This window comes from Mchenga conophoros, linkage group LG12 (genome assembly GCF_057382185.1).
Source record: "Mchenga conophoros isolate Kocher_MC1m ecotype Shallow Benthic linkage group LG12, M_conophoros_male_GT1.1, whole genome shotgun sequence".
NCBI lineage: Eukaryota > Metazoa > Chordata > Actinopteri > Cichliformes > Cichlidae > Mchenga > Mchenga conophoros.
The window spans coordinates 8,197,155-8,216,725 of record NC_140537.1 but is presented as its reverse complement, the minus strand read 5'-3'; the positions used below and the strand labels follow the sequence as shown (position 1 = coordinate 8,216,725).

The 19,571-nt window shown below is 41.7% G+C and overlaps 1 protein-coding gene across 3 annotated transcripts; it reads left to right on the top strand.

The window, feature by feature from the left end:
- Positions 1-8,043: 8,043 nt before the first annotated feature.
- Positions 8,044-14,133, top strand: LOC146562101 (uncharacterized). Of its 3 annotated transcripts, none has more exons than XM_085293571.1 (7): positions 8,044-8,141; positions 8,353-8,458; positions 10,157-10,218; positions 10,319-12,284; positions 12,583-12,741; positions 12,817-12,873; positions 13,303-14,133. In XM_085293571.1, exons 4-7 carry the CDS (start codon positions 10,622-10,624, stop codon positions 13,548-13,550), a joined length of 2,127 nt encoding a protein of 708 aa, XP_085149697.1. In that variant the 5' UTR covers positions 8,044-8,141; positions 8,353-8,458; positions 10,157-10,218; positions 10,319-10,621; the 3' UTR covers positions 13,551-14,133. The 3 variants fall into 3 exon arrangements, with proteins under 3 accessions (XP_085149697.1, XP_085149698.1, XP_085149696.1); XM_085293572.1 differs by having other exon boundaries at positions 10,148-10,218; positions 12,820-12,873; XM_085293570.1 differs by having other exon boundaries at positions 10,148-10,218.
- The last annotated feature ends 5,438 nt before the right edge of the window (positions 14,134-19,571 follow it).

The window sequence follows — 19,571 nt, the reverse complement described above, 5'->3', positions numbered from 1 at the left end:
TTTAGGCACTTTTTACTGCTGTAATGCATGGGCTCTCTCTGGCTGTGTACTCTGGCTTCTTCCCACAGTCCAAAGATGTAGCTTATGGGGTTAGGTTAACTGGTGATTCAAAACTGCCCTTTGGTGTGAATGCAAATGCTTGTCCTTCCATGTTAGACTGGCGATCTGTCCAGGTTGTACTGCCCTATGGTAGCTGGTATAGGCCCCAAAACTGCTACCCCACAATCCTGATAAGGATAAGTGGAAGAGGATGGATGATTGCAAAGGAATCAGTTGTTAATTATTGTAGCCAGTATTTTTTTCAGAAGAAAACATTTCTTGAGTGGAAAGCCCCCCCCCCCCCCCCCCCCCCACACACACACACACACACACATGCAAATTAAAGACAGAAGCACAGGACTGCCCAGTACAGTTGCAAGAAGAGCACTTGGTCTAATCTTTGTGCCATCTTTTCTTTGTTGCAGGATCTTGATGAAGAAATGCCTCAGCAAGGCTCAGAAGCCATGCATTCTTCTTCAGTGCAAGATTTTGAAGAGGTAACATTGACCTAGGACAGATTTTAATGAATGTTTCTCATGCACGATGTGTACCTTACGCTATTTGCCGATAGTGAAATGGTCTATTCATCCTCTTGAGTGATGCATTTTTAGTAACTGTCAGATTACTGTTCTTTTGTCTTCATTCTCTATCTGTTACACACGAAGACTGAGACCAGCCAGATTCAGAAGACTGTGAGCTGCCTAAAGCCGCAACCAAACAGCTTTCCAAACAATGATCTGGACCTGAAACATCCAGAGCCTGAAAGGGTAAATATAATCCAGTGTACCACTTAATGAACTAATAATTTAATCTATCATCATTCTTTATGGATGCTGTGTGTGTGTGTGTTTGGCAGTCACCTGGGTGTGATGTGATTTACATGGACCGTGGCTTGTAGGTCCTTTTCATTGTTTCAAAGTGCAAGTCTGGATAACATCTGAGTGTGTGTGTGTGTGTTAACCACCCAAATGTGACTTAGGAGGACCACACTGTTATTGGGAGACTCCGTCAAAGTTTGCTTCATGGTGACATCACTCTGGTTTTAGGAGGGGTCTTCTCGTATTTCTTGACAGTTTGACCTACAGCATGCAGAACTGACTACATGTGCTTTGTTTCTATGTGGTTTGAAACTCAGGCTTGAACATTAAGATAGATAGTACTATACAACTTCTTAACTTGTTTTAGGCACTTTTTACTGCTGTAATGCATGGGCTCTCTCTGGCTGTGTACTCTGGCTTCTTCCCACAGTCCAAAGATGTAGCTTATGGGGTTAGGTTAACTGGTGATTCAAAACTGCCCTTTGGTGTGAATGCAAATGCTTGTCCTTCCATGTTAGACTGGTGATCTGTCCAGGTTGTACTGCCCTATGGTAGCTGGTATAGGCCCCAAAACTGCTACCCCACAATCCTGATAAGGATAAGTGGAAGAGGATGGATGATTGCAAAGGAATCAGTTGTTAATTATTGTAGCCAGTATTTTTTTCAGAAGAAAACATTTCTTGAGTGGAAAGCCCCCCCCCCCCCCCCCCCCACACACACACACACACACACACACACATGCAAATTAAAGACAGAAGCACAGGACTGCCCAGTACAGTTGCAAGAAGAGCACTTGGTCTAATCTTTGTGCCATCTTTTCTTTGTTGCAGGATCTTGATGAAGAAATGCCTCAGCAAGGCTCAGAAGCCATGCATTCTTCTTCAGTGCAAGATTTTGAAGAGGTAACATTGACCTAGGACAGATTTTAATGAATGTTTCTCATGCACGATGTGTACCTTACGCTATTTGCCGATAGTGAAATGGTCTATTCATCCTCTTGAGTGATGCATTTTTAGTAACTGTCAGATTACTGTTCTTTTGTCTTCATTTTCTATCTGTTACACACGAAGACTGAGACCAGCCAGATTCAGAAGACTGTGAGCTGCCTAAAGCCGCAACCAAACAGCTTTCCAAACAATGATCTGGACCTGAAACATCCAGAGCCTGAAAGGGTAAATATAATCCAGTGTACCACTTAATGAACTAATAATTTAATCTATCATCATTCTTTATGGATGCTGTGTGTGTGTGTGTGTTTGGCAGTCACCTGGGTGTGATGTGATTTACATGGACTGTGGCTTGTAGGTCCTTTTCATTGTTTCAAAGTGCAAGTCTGGATAACATCTGAGTGTGTGTGTGTGTTAACCACCCAAATGTGACTTAGGAGGACTACACTGTTATTGGGGGACTCCGTCAAAGTTTGCTTCATGGTGACATCACTCTGGTTTTAGGAGGGGTCTTCTCGTATGTCTTGACAGTTTGACCTACAGCATGCAGAGCTGACTGCATGTGCTTTGTTTCTATGTTGAAATTTTTTGAAACTCAGGCTTGAACATTAAGATAGATAGTACTATACAACTTCTTAACTTGTTTTAGGCACTTTTTACTGCTGTAATGCATGGGCTCTCTCTGGCTGTGTACTCTGGCTTCTTCCCACAGTCCAAAGATGTAGCTTATGGGGTTAGGTTAACTGGTGATTCAAAACTGCCCTTTGGTGTGAATGCAAATGCTTGTCCTTCCATGTTAGACTGGTGATCTGTCCAGGTTGTACTGCCCTATGGTAGCTGGTATAGGCCCCAAAACTGCTACCCCACAATCCTGATAAGGATAAGTGGAAGAGGATGGATGATTGCAAAGGAATCAGTTGTTAATTATTGTAGCCAGTATTTTTTTCAGAAGAAAACATTTCTTGAGTGGAAAGCCCCCCCCCCCCCCCCCCCCCCCCACACACACACACACACACACATGCAAATTAAAGACAGAAGCACAGGACTGCCCAGTACAGTTGCAAGAAGAGCACTTGGTCTAATCTTTGTGCCATCTTTTCTTTGTTGCAGGATCTTGATGAAGAAATGCCTCAGCAAGGCTCAGAAGCCATGCATTCTTCTTCAGTGCAAGATTTTGAAGAGGTAACATTGACCTAGGACAGATTTTAATGAATGTTTCTCATGCACGATGTGTACCTTACGCTATTTGCCGATAGTGAAATGGTCTATTCATCCTCTTGAGTGATGCATTTTTAGTAACTGTCAGATTACTGTTCTTTTGTCTTCATTCTCTATCTGTTACACACGAAGACTGAGACCAGCCAGATTCAGAAGACTGTGAGCTGCCTAAAGCCGCAACCAAACAGCTTTCCAAACAATGATCTGGACCTGAAACATCCAGAGCCTGAAAGGGTAAATATAATCCAGTGTACCACTTAATGAACTAATAATTTAATCTATCATCATTCTTTATGGATGCTGTGTGTGTGTGTGTTTGGCAGTCACCTGGGTGTGATGTGATTTACATGGACCGTGGCTTGTAGGTCCTTTTCATTGTTTCAAAGTGCAAGTCTGGATAACATCTGAGTGTGTGTGTGTGTGTGTGTGTGTTAACCACCCAAATGTGACTTAGGAGGACCACACTGTTATTGGGGGACTCCGTCAAAGTTTGCTTCATGGTGACATCACTCTGGTTTTAGGAGGGGTCTTCTCGTATGTCTTGACAGTTTGACCTACAGCATGCAGAGCTGACTGCATGTGCTTTGTTTCTATGTTGAAATTTTTTGAAACTCAGGCTTGAACATTAAGATAGATAGTACTATACAACTTCTTAACTTGTTTTAGGCACTTTTTACTGCTGTAATGCATGGGCTCTCTCTGGCTGTGTACTCTGGCTTCTTCCCACAGTCCAAAGATGTAGCTTATGGGGTTAGGTTAACTGGTGATTCAAAACTGCCCTTTGGTGTGAATGCAAATGCTTGTCCTTCCATGTTAGACTGGCGATCTGTCCAGGTTGTACTGCCCTATGGTAGCTGGTATAGGCCCCAAAACTGCTACCCCACAATCCTGATAAGGATAAGTGGAAGAGGATGGATGATTGCAAAGGAATCAGTTGTTAATTATTGTAGCCAGTATTTTTTTCAGAAGAAAACATTTCTTGAGTGGAAAGCCCCCCCCCCCCCCCCACACACACACACACATGCAAATTAAAGACAGAAGCACAGGACTGCCCAGTACAGTTGCAAGAAGAGCACTTGGTCTAATCTTTGTGCCATCTTTTCTTTGTTGCAGGATCTTGATGAAGAAATGCCTCAGCAAGGCTCAGAAGCCATGCATTCTTCTTCAGTGCAAGATTTTGAAGAGGTAACATTGACCTAGGACAGATTTTAATGAATGTTTCTCATGCACGATGTGTACCTTACGCTATTTGCCGATAGTGAAATGGTCTATTCATCCTCTTGAGTGATGCATTTTTAGTAACTGTCAGATTACTGTTCTTTTGTCTTCATTCTCTATCTGTTACACACGAAGACTGAGACCAGCCAGATTCAGAAGACTGTGAGCTGCCTAAAGCCACAACCAAACAGCTTTCCAAACAATGATCTGGACCTGAAACATCCAGAGCCTGAAAGGGTAAATATAATCCAGTGTACCACTTAATGAACTAATAATTTAATCTATCATCATTCTTTATGGATGCTGTGTGTGTGTTTGTGTTTGGCAGTCACCTGGGTGTGATGTGATTTACATGGACTGTGGCTTGTAGGTCCTTTTCATTGTTTCAAAGTGCAAGTCTGGATAACATCTGAGTGTGTGTGTGTGTGTGTGTTAACCACCCAAATGTGACTTAGGAGGACCACACTGTTATTGGGAGACTCCGTCAAAGTTTGCTTCATGGTGACATCACTCTGGTTTTAGGAGGGGTCTTCTCGTATTTCTTGACAGTTTGACCTACAGCATGCAGAACTGACTACATGTGCTTTGTTTCTATGTGGTTTGAAACTCAGGCTTGAACATTAAGATAGATAGTACTATACAACTTCTTAACTTGTTTTAGGCACTTTTTACTGCTGTAATGCATGGGCTCTCTCTGGCTGTGTACTCTGGCTTCTTCCCACAGTCCAAAGATGTAGCTTATGGGGTTAGGTTAACTGGTGATTCAAAACTGCCCTTTGGTGTGAATGCAAATGCTTGTCCTTCCATGTTAGACTGGTGATCTGTCCAGGTTGTACTGCCCTATGGTAGCTGGTATAGGCCCCAAAACTGCTACCCCACAATCCTGATAAGGATAAGTGGAAGAGGATGGATGATTGCAAAGGAATCAGTTGTTAATTATTGTAGCCAGTATTTTTTTCAGAAGAAAACATTTCTTGAGTGGAAAGCCCCCCCCCCCCCCCCACACACACACACACACACACACATGCAAATTAAAGACAGAAGCACAGGACTGCCCAGTACAGTTGCAAGAAGAGCACTTGGTCTAATCTTTGTGCCATCTTTTCTTTGTTGCAGGATCTTGATGAAGAAATGCCTCAGCAAGGCTCAGAAGCCATGCATTCTTCTTCAGTGCAAGATTTTGAAGAGGTAACATTGACCTAGGACAGATTTTAATGAATGTTTCTCATGCACGATGTGTACCTTACGCTATTTGCCGATAGTGAAATGGTCTATTCATCCTCTTGAGTGATGCATTTTTAGTAACTGTCAGATTACTGTTCTTTTGTCTTCATTCTCTATCTGTTACACACGAAGACTGAGACCAGCCAGATTCAGAAGACTGTGAGCTGCCTAAAGCCGCAACCAAACAGCTTTCCAAACAATGATCTGGACCTGAAACATCCAGAGCCTGAAAGGGTAAATATAATCCAGTGTACCACTTAATGAACTAATAATTTAATCTATCATCATTCTTTATGGATGCTGTGTGTGTGTGTGTTTGGCAGTCACCTGGGTGTGATGTGATTTACATGGACCGTGGCTTGTAGGTCCTTTTCATTGTTTCAAAGTGCAAGTCTGGATAACATCTGAGTGTGTGTGTGTGTGTGTGTGTGTGTTAACCACCCAAATGTGACTTAGGAGGACCACACTGTTATTGGGGGACTCCGTCAAAGTTTGCTTCATGGTGACATCACTCTGGTTTTAGGAGGGGTCTTCTCGTATGTCTTGACAGTTTGACCTACAGCATGCAGAGCTGACTGCATGTGCTTTGTTTCTATGTTGAAATTTTTTGAAACTCAGGCTTGAACATTAAGATAGATAGTACTATACAACTTCTTAACTTGTTTTAGGCACTTTTTACTGCTGTAATGCATGGGCTCTCTCTGGCTGTGTACTCTGGCTTCTTCCCACAGTCCAAAGATGTAGCTTATGGGGTTAGGTTAACTGGTGATTCAAAACTGCCCTTTGGTGTGAATGCAAATGCTTGTCCTTCCATGTTAGACTGGCGATCTGTCCAGGTTGTACTGCCCTATGGTAGCTGGTATAGGCCCCAAAACTGCTACCCCACAATCCTGATAAGGATAAGTGGAAGAGGATGGATGATTGCAAAGGAATCAGTTGTTAATTATTGTAGCCAGTATTTTTTTCAGAAGAAAACATTTCTTGAGTGGAAAGCCCCCCCCCCCCCCCCCCCACACACACACACACACACATGCAAATTAAAGACAGAAGCACAGGACTGCCCAGTACAGTTGCAAGAAGAGCACTTGGTCTAATCTTTGTGCCATCTTTTCTTTGTTGCAGGATCTTGATGAAGAAATGCCTCAGCAAGGCTCAGAAGCCATGCATTCTTCTTCAGTGCAAGATTTTGAAGAGGTAACATTGACCTAGGACAGATTTTAATGAATGTTTCTCATGCACGATGTGTACCTTACGCTATTTGCCGATAGTGAAATGGTCTATTCATCCTCTTGAGTGATGCATTTTTAGTAACTGTCAGATTACTGTTCTTTTGTCTTCATTCTCTATCTGTTACACACGAAGACTGAGACCAGCCAGATTCAGAAGACTGTGAGCTGCCTAAAGCCACAACCAAACAGCTTTCCAAACAATGATCTGGACCTGAAACATCCAGAGCCTGAAAGGGTAAATATAATCCAGTGTACCACTTAATGAACTAATAATTTAATCTATCATCATTCTTTATGGATGCTGTGTGTGTGTGTGTTTGGCAGTCACCTGGGTGTGATGTGATTTACATGGACCGTGGCTTGTAGGTCCTTTTCATTGTTTCAAAGTGCAAGTCTGGATAACATCTGAGTGTGTGTGTGTGTGTGTGTGTGTTAACCACCCAAATGTGACTTAGGAGGACCACACTGTTATTGGGGGACTCCGTCAAAGTTTGCTTCATGGTGACATCACTCTGGTTTTAGGAGGGGTCTTCTCGTATGTCTTGACAGTTTGACCTACAGCTTGCAGAGCTGACTGCATGTGCTTTGTTTCTATGTTGAAATTTTTTGAAACTCAGGCTTGAACATTAAGATAGATAGTACTATACAACTTCTTAACTTGTTTTAGGCACTTTTTACTGCTGTAATGCATGGGCTCTCTCTGGCTGTGTACTCTGGCTTCTTCCCACAGTCCAAAGATGTAGCTTATGGGGTTAGGTTAACTGGTGATTCAAAACTGCCCTTTGGTGTGAATGCAAATGCTTGTCCTTCCATGTTAGACTGGCGATCTGTCCAGGTTGTACTGCCCTATGGTAGCTGGTATAGGCCCCAAAACTGCTACCCCACAATCCTGATAAGGATAAGTGGAAGAGGATGGATGATTGCAAAGGAATCAGTTGTTAACTATTGTAGCCAGTATTTTTTTCAGAAGAAAACATTTCTTGAGTGGAAAGCCCCCCCCACACACACACACACATGCAAATTAAAGACAGAAGCACAGGACTGCCCAGTACAGTTGCAAGAAGAGCACTTGGTCTAATCTTTGTGCCATCTTTTCTTTGTTGCAGGATCTTGATGAAGAAATGCCTCAGCAAGGCTCAGAAGCCATGCATTCTTCTTCAGTGCAAGATTTTGAAGAGGTAACATTGACCTAGGACAGATTTTAATGAATGTTTCTCATGCACGATGTGTACCTTACGCTATTTGCCAATAGTGAAATGGTCTATTCATCCTCTTGAGTGATGCATTTTTAGTAACTGTCAGATTACTGTTCTTTTGTCTTCATTCTCTATCTGTTACACACGAAGACTGAGACCAGCCAGATTCAGAAGACTGTGAGCTGCCTAAAGCCGCAACCAAACAGCTTTCCAAACAATGATCTGGACCTGAAACATCCAGAGCCTGAAAGGGTAAATATAATCCAGTGTACCACTTAATGAACTAATAATTTAATCTATCATCATTCTTTATGGATGCTGTGTGTGTGTGTGTGTTTGGCAGTCACCTGGGTGTGATGTGATTTACATGGACGAAGTTTATTAGTTGATATCTGCAACTGAATTGAAAACACACCTTTCCAACTGTCCAAAACAAATAAATGTTGCAATATTTTGCTAACAGTGTCACAATCATCGTCTGGTGTGCACAACAATATCATCTTTGGACAAGTGCATTCAGTGTGTGGGACCGGTTTCCTCCCTCAAGTGGCTTGGCTTTAAGTGCAAAGGTGAGACATTTAGTGAATAGGTACAGTGTATAGTAAAAAGCATTAATAGAGTTCAACAAGTTAAGACGTGCTGAAATGAACACTGCTCCCTTTTTAATTAATGGGTGGTCACGTCTAATTAAAGAAATGCAGTATTACCTCATTGGTGCAGGACCTTGTAAAAATGGTATACTTGGGATTGTCCTCAATTCCCCATTCCATAACATAAACTGCTCAAAATAATAAAGGGAACACTTAAACAATGCGATGTTACTCCAAGTCAGTCACACTTCTGTGAAATCAAACTGTTCACTTAGGAAGTAACACTGACAACCAGTTTCACATGCTGTTTTGCAAATAGAGTAGACAACAAGTGGAAATTATAGTCAATTCACCATAATAAAGGACTGGTTCTGCAGGTGGTGACCACAGACCACTTCTCAGCACCTATGCTTTCTGGCTGATGTTATGGTCACTTTTGAATGCTGGCGGTGATTTCATTTTAGTGGTAGCATGAGACAGTCTACAACCCACACAAAGGGCTCAGGTAGTGCAGCTGATCTAGCGTAGCACATCAATGTGAGCTGTGGCAAGAAGGTTTGCTGTGTCTGTTAGTGTAGTGTCCAGAGCATGGAGGTGCTACCTGGATGTGGAGTAGGCCATAGGAGGGCAACAACCCAGCAGCAGGACCGCTACCTCCACCTTTGTGCAAGGAGGAACAAGAGGAGCCCTGCAAAATGACCTCAAACAGGCCACAAATGTGCATCTGTCTGCTCAAATGGTCAGAAACTGACTTCATGAGGGTGACTTGAGGGTCCAGCATCCACAGGTGGGGATTGAGCTTGCAGTCCAACACCATGCAGGATGTTTGGCATTTGCCAGAAAACACAAAGTTTGGCAACTTCAGCACGGGCACCCTATGCTCCTCACAGCTGAAAGGAGGTTCAAACTGAGCACGTGACAGTCTGGAGATGCCGTGGGGAATGTTCTGCTGCCTGCAACATCCTCCAGCATGATCATATTGGCAGTGGGTCAGTAATGGTGAGGGGTGGCATTTCTGTGCCTGCCAGAGAGCCTGACTGTCATTGGGTAACAAGATGAGGTCCTCGGACCCTTTGTGAGACCACATGCTGGTGCATTTGGCCCTGGGGTCCACCTAATGCGAGACGACACTGGGCCTCATGTGGCTGGAGTATGTCAGCAGTTCCTCCATGACAAAGGCATTGATGCTATGGACTGGCCCGCCTGTTCCCCAGACCTGAATCCAATTGAGCACATCTGGGACATCATGTCTCACTCCATCCACCACAAACTGTCCAGGGGTTGGCAGATGCTTTAGTCCAGGTCTTGGAGGAGATCCTTCAGGAGACCATCCGCCACCTCATCCCGAGCATGCCCAGGCATTGTAGGGAAGTCGTACAGGCATCTGGAGGCCACACACATTCAACTACACACTTTCATGCCACTCAACTACCTAAAGAACAAAGTATTTAATAAGAATAATTCCTTCATTCACATCTGGGATGTCCTTTTTTGGGGGGGGGAGGGGGATTAGCAGTGTATGTGTAGTCATTAAAATATCCTTAATGTGAACAGTTTTGTTTTTTTTTGTTTTTTCAGCATTTGACATTACTGCAATGCTTTGACAAAAAACTACTTCACTTAAATAGAACTGCAAAGCTAAATTAAGTCTATCAAAATGTGTTTCAGTTTGTTTAGGGGTCTGGCACAAATCTTGCCTTGCAAAATTGGCAAATCAGAATTGCCACCAGTCAACACAGGTGTGTATCCCATTCATATTTGGCTTGACTTTTTTTCAGTTTATTTTTTACCTGTCTAAAGTATTGATCAATTAAAAAAACTTTTGTTCTTACATTCCAGAAAGAAGAAATTTCTGAATATTCAGGGGAGGATGGATTGCCACATTCAGTTCTGGATCAAATATCAAGCGATGATGATGGCAACCACAGCATATCAGAAGAAGAATATGTGCCAGATTCAGAGTCATATGATGAAGATTCAGATGAAGACATCTCATTATTGCCAAGCACATCAAAAGGTCTGCTATGCCAAGATGACATCTCCAAAGCGCATGAACAATCAGATTCAACGAATTTAATCCACAACTTGACAAAGGACAAGCCACAAGATAAAAGTGAGCTTTGCGAAACTGAATCAGAAAAAATGACTTTAAGTAAAAGAAATTACTGCTATTTTTGTGGCAAACCACAAGCTAAAATTTCCCGCCACCTGAAAACGCACAAAACGGCTCCTGATGTTGTGCATGCATTTTCCCTGCCTAGAGACTCAAACGAGCGTAAAAGTCTGTTAGAGAAATTGAGAAATAAGGGAAATTTTAAGCATAATGCTGCAGTTTTGCATGGTGGAGTGGGACCACTGAAAGTGAAGAGAAGACCCAAGATTAAAGCAGTAGAGGGAAAGTTTGCTCATTGCTTTTATTGTCAAGGGATGTATGTTTGCAAGGATCTTTGGAGACATGTCCGCAGATGTCCTAACAAACCAAAAGATGACACGGATAAAGAACCTGGAAGAACCAAAGTACTCGGCCTGGCTTTAACTCTGGAGTCTCAGTGTTATCCGCAGGTGTCAAGTGGAGTCTGGAAGGTTCTTGCTGTTATGAAACAAGATGAGATTGCCTCAGCTGTGCGAAATGACTTTACTGTTATTCAGTTTGCCCAGTCCCTCTACAATAAACATGGACAAGACCCTACAAAGTATGATTATATACGACAGAAGCTTCGTGAAGCGGGACGTTTGTTGTTGTGTCTGCGCACAGAATTCTCAGTGCATAACATGGAAGAAGCTATTAAGCCTGCTAATTTCCAGAGAGTTGTGCAAGCAGTAAAGAAAGTTTCAGGTTTTGATGAAGAGACACTGTCATACAAAACTCCAAGCCTTGCGCTGAAACTGGGACATACACTGCATAAAATGTCTGACATTATCCATTGTCGTGCCCTCATGACAGAGGATGAAGCCCTAATCAAGTCCACTGATGCGTTCAAGAAGTTGTATGTCTCCAAATGGTCTGAGATGGTGTCTCACCGTGCCTTGAACACATTGAGTGAGGCAAAGTTTAACAAGCCATCAACATTGCCCTTTACAGAAGATGTTCGGATTCTCCATCACTACCTTCAAAAATCTGCAGAAAGTGCCTTTTGCAGCTTGGAGAACGAAGCCACAGCTCAGAATTATGCCCAACTTGCACAAGTTACACTCTCACAAATCATTGTGTTCAACCGAAGACGTTCTGGAGAGGTTTCAAAGATGCGCCTCAAAAGTTTTCTTGAAAGAGACAAAACAGCACTCCACACAGATGTTGCCATGGGGCTCTCAGAAATGGAACAGAGACTCTGTAACTATTTCTGTAGAATAGAAATAATGGGAAAAAGGGACAGAAATGTTCCAGTTCTGCTAACACCAAGCATGCTGGATGCTCTGTCACTACTGGTTAGTAGGAGGCCTGACTGTGGTATTTGTGCCACTAATATCTACCTCTTTGCAAGACCCCGATCAATGAGTCATTACAGAGGAATGGACTCCTTGCGTGTTCATGCACACCAGTGTGGAGCAAAGCAGCCTGAGTATCTAAGATCGACACAGCTCAGAAAACATGTTGCCACACTCTCACAAGTCCTTAATTTGAAAAACAACGAACTTGATCAGGTTGCAGATTTCCTGGGTCATGATATCCGCGTTCACCGCGAATTCTACAGATTACCAGTTCCCACAACACAGCTGGCCAAGATTTCCAAACTGCTTTTAACACTGGAAAAAGGACAACTTTCCCAGATCCAGGGGAAATCACTGGATGAGATCAAAATAGAAGGTTTGTATTGAAAGGAGCAAATATTAGGGCAGTAGTTGAATATTATGCTTTATCAACCGAATTAAAACCTAAAAGCACAGACCATTCTGTTAAATGTCCATGATTTAAGGTTCTTGAAGTCTATTGTTTCATCACTTTGCAACATTTGGCAAACTGCAGAGTGGTGGCCTTAAATAGTAAAACTATGTACTATAATTTCCAGTATTTGTTCTGTATTTTGTCATATCTCGTTGTTAATGTGAGGTTTTTGGGGGGTTTGTGTTTGGTTTTTTGGGGGGGTTTTCCCACAATTTCTCAGATGAAATTGCATTAAGTGATGCTGAAACAAAGGACAGTGAGAGTGAATCAGATGATGATGACACAGCACTCACAATGTTGGCGTGTGGCACCAGTGAGCCTGTACATGCAGTAGCTGATTCCACAAACACAGCGCAGCTCCAAGACACTGTAGATTGTGGTAAGTTACCACTAGCTTGGTTTCTGTGGATAAAATGTTTGTTACAAATATTAAAACTTCAAATTGTGTAATCAGCAGATGAAGGACCACTCACAATGCCTGCAGCAAGTGAGACTGCTGCTCCCTCTGAAGGTAAGGGGTGCAGTTGGTTCTCTAAGCTTATTATTGTTTCATCACTTTGCAACATATGGCAAACTGCAGAGTGGTGGCAAAAAGTCACTTGGATGAGTGACAAAATGTTTCTCCCACTGAAAACGCTACGTCCAGATTAACAGAATCAACGTTTTGGGATTTACTTACCTGGATGATTGAGCATGCATCAAGGGACTTTTATTCAACTTTTTATTCAGTCTTTTATTCACAGCGGAACACTAAATGTCTCATTTTAGAAATTTGATAAATTTTCAAAGAGAATTTTAGCTCGTTTTGATATTGATGGTAGCAACACATTTCAGAAGTTAGTACAGGGTAGCATCCATTCTTTTAACCACCAAATGTTTTTTGTTTTTTTTGTTTGGTTTTTTGTTTGTTTTAACTACTACTACTTTATATATCTTCCAGAGAAAAATGCTGCTCAATCCCACAATTCCCGAAGAGCTCCCAAAAACATGTGGTCCAAGGCTGAGGTTGCTGCAGTGATGAGGCATTTTAAAGACCACATAAACGAAGGGAAACTAGCCACCAAAAATGAATGCAGTCATTGCAAATTGGTAGAAGATCCGGTGTTGGCAGGAAGAACAGTTCAAAACATAAGAGATTTTGTAAGAAACAGAGGATTAACTGCAAAAAGGCAGAAAAAAATGAACTAAAATAACTGTTTAGAGAGCTGTGGTTTTACATCTTGGTCAGATTGCCAATTGTTGTTAACACTGATGTTCTGTTTAAAGAAAAAAAAGTTCTTGTTAAATACAGAAGTAGTTTGTATTTCATAATTTTTACATTTAATTTATTTAGGGTTTTTTTTGACGGGTTATATTTAAAATAAAAAATTATAAATGCATATTTTCTCCCCTTAATATTTACCTTTAAACTATTAAAATTCATTTTAAATGTTTTTAATTTTTCTGTTTTCTATATTTTTATATTTCTGTGGGAAGCGTGGGCATTTTTGTCCATAGATTTCTTTTTTTATTTATGGTTAAAATTAATGTTCAGATCCAAGAACACTAATAAAATGATGTTCCAGTAATCCTGTGTCCTGTCAGATGTGTATTCATGGTAATGATGAGCTATTTACATATTACATCATTGTCCCTTTAAAGACCCAATATTGTTTTTTTTGGACCTCATAAAACACATTGTTGTCAAGTGGACAATGTCTCCAGAAAACACAATAGAGTCTGGTTGGTGTGTATCAGTGTATCTAGACTTCTATAGGGAGTGTATGAGGTCTGAAGTGACCCAAATTTTTTTTCAGATTTTTTCGAACACTTTAACCTCGCTCCCTTGGCTCTAAGTCCTTTCAAAAGGGTAGTCCACTTAAACCACCACCGGGCGGATTGACGTAGTATAGTCCCGCCATACCACATAGACCCGTATGTGTGTGTGTGTGTGTGTGTGTGTGTGTGTTTCTCTGCTTAAAATCAGTATTGTTCTGACAACAGTTTTTACAATAAAATATGTTAATGTACAATCCTTAATATGTTTTATGTGTGGGTGGGGGGGCACCAGAGGGGGTGTTCGCCCAGGGCGCTAAACAGGCTAGGACCACCACCATCATAGCCTTGAAAATGTATGCCATGCCTTCTAATGCTATTACCTAAGGGGAGCATATACGATATGATAATCAGAACTGGTCCTACATGTATATTCCTGATAAATTGATGTACACCCATATTCAATGAAGGGTGACAGGAAGTCGTCAGCGTATTCCAGTGGTTACTGGATGAGAGGCACTTCAACATAAGGTTATCCAAATCACATAATTCTTAAATTCTGGTTTTATGGATTTCATTTGTATGCCTCCTCTTGTCCTTGATCTGTTTTTCTTTACCCTCCAAATTTTAGGGAACTGGAGAGTCCCATACTGTAATGACTCTCTATAGCTAGTCTTCAGCAAATGTAATTCTGCAGATTAAGGAAGATATGTAGTATCTGAGAAATGTGGTTTGACAGACTGCTTCCTCTACTTAAAACTTTGCATCACAAGAGCAAAGTTCCACTTGCACTCCTATTTCTTGTTTTTATGCAGTGCCTCTTAGCTGATGTTTGGGTGAACATTTTGTTTTAATGATTATTTATTTTCAAGTCTGCTTTAAGTCATCAAATGATAAGTAAGGAAAGAGCCATTGATTCCTTACTTCTCATTGTGTCTCTCTGCTTCTCTTTCACCTCACTCCCAACTACTGGTGGCATATGGTTGCTCCTCCCTGAGCCTGGTTCCTGGTTCTCACTATTGCCAAGTGCTTGTTCATAGGAAGGATGTTGTGACCTTGATGATCACTTTGGTACCCCTGATATGGAAATGTCAAAGCCTTTTTATTGGGGTTTTCATGACCAGTTTACTCAACAGCAGGTTGAGTCATTACTTCTGGGTGATGGAGTCACAGCTGTTAGGTCAGCGTATTGTATCCTTAGTGGATCACAGAATGACACAATCACTGGTCTGATTGACAGTGATTGATTCTGTGATCAGTGTATTTCATGCCACACAGTTGTCCTTTTAATCTATCAGTTAAAGATGTATATGTGTTCCACTGGCAGCTCTGTAAACTGTGTGTTCAAATCGAGAAAAAGTACTGCCATAAGTAGTTTTTTTCCTACAGGAAGAGCAAGGATGTTTGATTACTTAACTGATGCTGTCAGTGATATGAACATGTTGTGAATCAGCACAATTTGTTCTTGGCCCTGACACAATTCTGGCAAAACCTATTTGAAATATTGGTGATGCATCAAAAAAATTTCCGTTGTTCAAAAAGTTACTCACTGTTAGCTTGATAAGAGGCTAATATGTGCTACTCTTGGTTTAGTAAGCATACGATGATTCTAGTGGTCAAGACATTCAGACTGAATCTAGTATTGGCTGCAGCTGCTGTTCAGGGTCGTCTCCTCTTACAGAAATATGCCACCAAAGTCCATCCTTGTGAACTTTATCAAAACTGAGATTCTGTGACTTGAAATTGTTTTAAGAAAGAGGACAGCCATATCTAATAAACTGGGAAAGGGGTGAGTGTAGATTTTGTTCATGTTGCCAAAAACGTGTTCTTTCATGTTAGTACTGTAGAAAAACTCCATGGGGAGCAAATTCTGATGATCATGCTGCATCAGCTGGGGGCTTAAACGTTACAGGATCTTCCACTTAAGACTGTTTGGTGTCTACTCTGACCAGTGTAAGTGCTTTACAGTAAAAGTCACATTTGCTCTTTTGGCATTTACTTATACGGTACACGCACATATAGCCAATTTAGAATAATCAGTTAACCGAACATGAACATATCTTTGTATTGTGGAGTGCCAATTGGAAACGCAAGCAAGCACAGGGACACCATGCAAATTCCACCCAGAAGTGTTCCTTCTCACACTGTACCTTCTCACCTTGTAGCAAGAGTATTAACTGATGCATAACTGTGCCAACACCAAACAATGACTCAGTTTGATATTGATGTTGAAGAAATTACATGAACAATTTCATGTTGTCTGAATAATACTTCCAGACAGCGATCTTTGAGAGTGATGTATTAGACGACAACCTTGAAGTGGTTAGCATCAAGTATTGAATCTTAATAAAGCTGTGACTTTCATGTAATGAAGCATTTTATCATTACAAAATTAATCTCTGGCTTCATTTTAAAGATTTATTGTCTACCACTTACAACTGCTGCTTCTCACTTTTGGGTTAAGTCACCTCAGTCACTGTGAGACAGTCATTCACTTTAGTGGTTTTAGTGTCAGTGAATGGAACTTCATAAATTAATGAGAGTCGTAAAAATTACAAAAAGACTTTTTGTTCCTAAGATTTGCATGGGCACAAATCTAGCCAACCCATAGCTACTCCATACACAGACTGTCACCCGATTGGATTATTACTGATTTAAAATTAGGCCTTTTTTTCTGACAGTTTTTGTTGATGTTCACTTAGCTGACCAATGCGGGCTATCGATGTTATCAATGCACTTCTAATTTTGCTCATTTTCTGTGTGAATTTGGTCTTACACTGAGTCATTAGAAGAAGAAAACTTGCTTTCAAAAAACATCAATCACTGTTAATTCCAAGTGTTCCAAAATAAGATTTGGGGAAACCTGCAGTCAGCTGAGACTGAAGAAGTCACTTGGATGAGTGACGAAACGTTTCTCCCACAAAACGCTACGTCCAGATGAACAGAATCAACTTTTGGAGATTTACTTTCCTGGATGATTGAGAATGCATCAAGACGAAATTCCAAGTGTTCAGTGGGTGAAGGACAGAGTTTGAGGAACTAGCGTCCAAACTGCTGCATAGAGCTTACAAGACACTTAATATCTATATTTGGAAAACATGGTGAAACGTTATGTTTCTACAGTGGCATGACAAATGTGACAACGGAAATGACTGCAAAGCTTAAACCACAGCACACAGTGAGTCATACTGCTTATTTATGGCTTTTAAGAAGAAGTATCTTAAGTGTCACTCAGTGAAAATGGGAGATTTACAACCTCATTCCATGTACATGTCTAAATAAGGCCTTATAAAGCCTATAGGCGTGGTCGACTAGTTAACCCTCTCAGGCTCAAATTAAACTTTTTGTTGCTAATGCACAACCAAGTCCTGCAGTGGTACTTCTGATTAAAAAAAAAAACCTCATAAAATATCTATGTGGGGTAATCGGGTAGTTCGTTTTTTAACTGTTGCAAATCGGCAACGCCTGCCTCAAGAGGGTTAAAAAATTCTCATCACAATGCTCTGCTGCAGGCTGCGATGCACCTTCACGCGACCAATAGAAAGAAGATGTAATATGGTGTTATTTTTGTGCCTCTATTCGGAGCCTACGTAAATGGATGAACAGGATGGAGGTGGACCCCTGCCTGGTCGCTTGGATCTCCGACTACCTCACCGACAGACCACAGTACGTCAAGCTGAAGGACATCACGTCTGACACAGTGGTCAGCAGCACAGGAGCACCACAGGGAACTGTGCTGTCCCCTCTTCTCTTCACCCTGTACACCTCTGACTTCTGCTACAACTCTGAATTATGCCACATTCAGAAGTTTGCAGACGACACAGCCATCATGGGGTGTATCTGGGATGATCAGGAAGAGGAGTACAGAAGTCTGGTGAGGAACTTTGTCGCATGGAGTCACACAAACCACCTGCAACTCAACACCTCAAAGACTAAGGAACTGGTTGTGGACTTCGGGAGGTCTAGAGCAGGTCCACTGCCGGTTCAGATAGAGGGGGAGGAGGTGGAGGTGGTCAACAAGTACAAGTACCTCGGGCTGTGGGTGGACAATAAACTGGACTGGTCATGCAACACAGAGAACCTGTATAAAAAAGCACAAAGCCGACTGTACTTCCTCAGGAGGCTGAGGTCTTTTAACATCTGCAGGAAGCTCCTGAGGATGTTTTACCAGTCAGTGGTTGCTGGAGTACTTTTCTATGCTGTGGTGTGCTGGGGGAGCAGCACAGCAAAGAAGGACTCATCCAGGCTGGAGAAACTGATCAGGAGGGCTGGCTCTGTGGTCGGCATGAAGCTGGACACTCTGGTGACAGTGGCAGAGAAAAGGACATTAAAGAAACTGCTGGACATTATGGACAATGCTGGGCATCCTCTGCACACAGCCATTAACAACCAGAAGAGTCTGTTCAGTGACAGGTTGCTTCTCCCCAAGACAAGAACTAACAGACTTAAAAACTCCTTTGTCCCACACGCCATCAAACTGTTTAACTCCTCTCTGGAGGGGAGAGGGAGGGGAAACAGGAGGACAAAGGAGGGGGGAACAACTAAGCTGTAGTGCCTCTTCACCTCACTGTGCAATACCTTTTGTGCAATACTTTTGTAAATAGTCAACAGTGCAATAGACAATACTTGAAATGTGCAATTCACTTGTATTTTTATTTTTTATTCCTATTTATTCTATTTATCCCCTTCGTATATTTTATTTATATAAAATTGCAGGGGGCGCGGTATGAAAGGGAGGGTGGGAGGGGACAAAACGCTTGGACACTGCTAGCACTGGGCAGCCACAGAAATGCAAAGCAGGAGATGAAGCATCGCTGAATATGTTTCCCAACCAACTTCATTCTAAGCCAAAGACTAGAAAATATGGTGAAGCATATCTTCCCTTCACCTGCACAAGTAGGTCTCCCCTGCAGAATTGGTTTTCCCTGTGTCGGGAGCAGCACTGGGCTCTTCAAATCACGGACAAACAGTATCCCACATTCTTGATTTTTAGTTCACAAACACTTGTTGTAATGACTAACTACTCCTGACATTTTGGAGATGTTAGCTCTTTATACAGTAAAGTTACAGTGGGATACAAATAACATCAGGCTGATCCTGCCACGATTTGTTCCCTCGGTTCAAATCACGGACAAACAGTATCCCACAGTTGTTTATGTTTTTAAACCCATTTTGCACAGAGAGGCATTTTTAAAAAAATGTATTGATAGCAATGTTGAATATTATTACACAGGGGGGGAAAAAACAACTACACATAAAATAATCACACAGTGATGCCTCTGCCTTTCTAAATGGAGGGACAGTAACTGCATGTGTAAGCCTGTAAAACCTGAAGATAGAGACAAAATACTTTTAATCTGACTATCTGCCATTTTGCAATTCCTCTCATGTAAACAATAACGTGGCGCACAGCATGACGTGAAAAAAGGCACATACCTTTCACGTTGGGTCCTG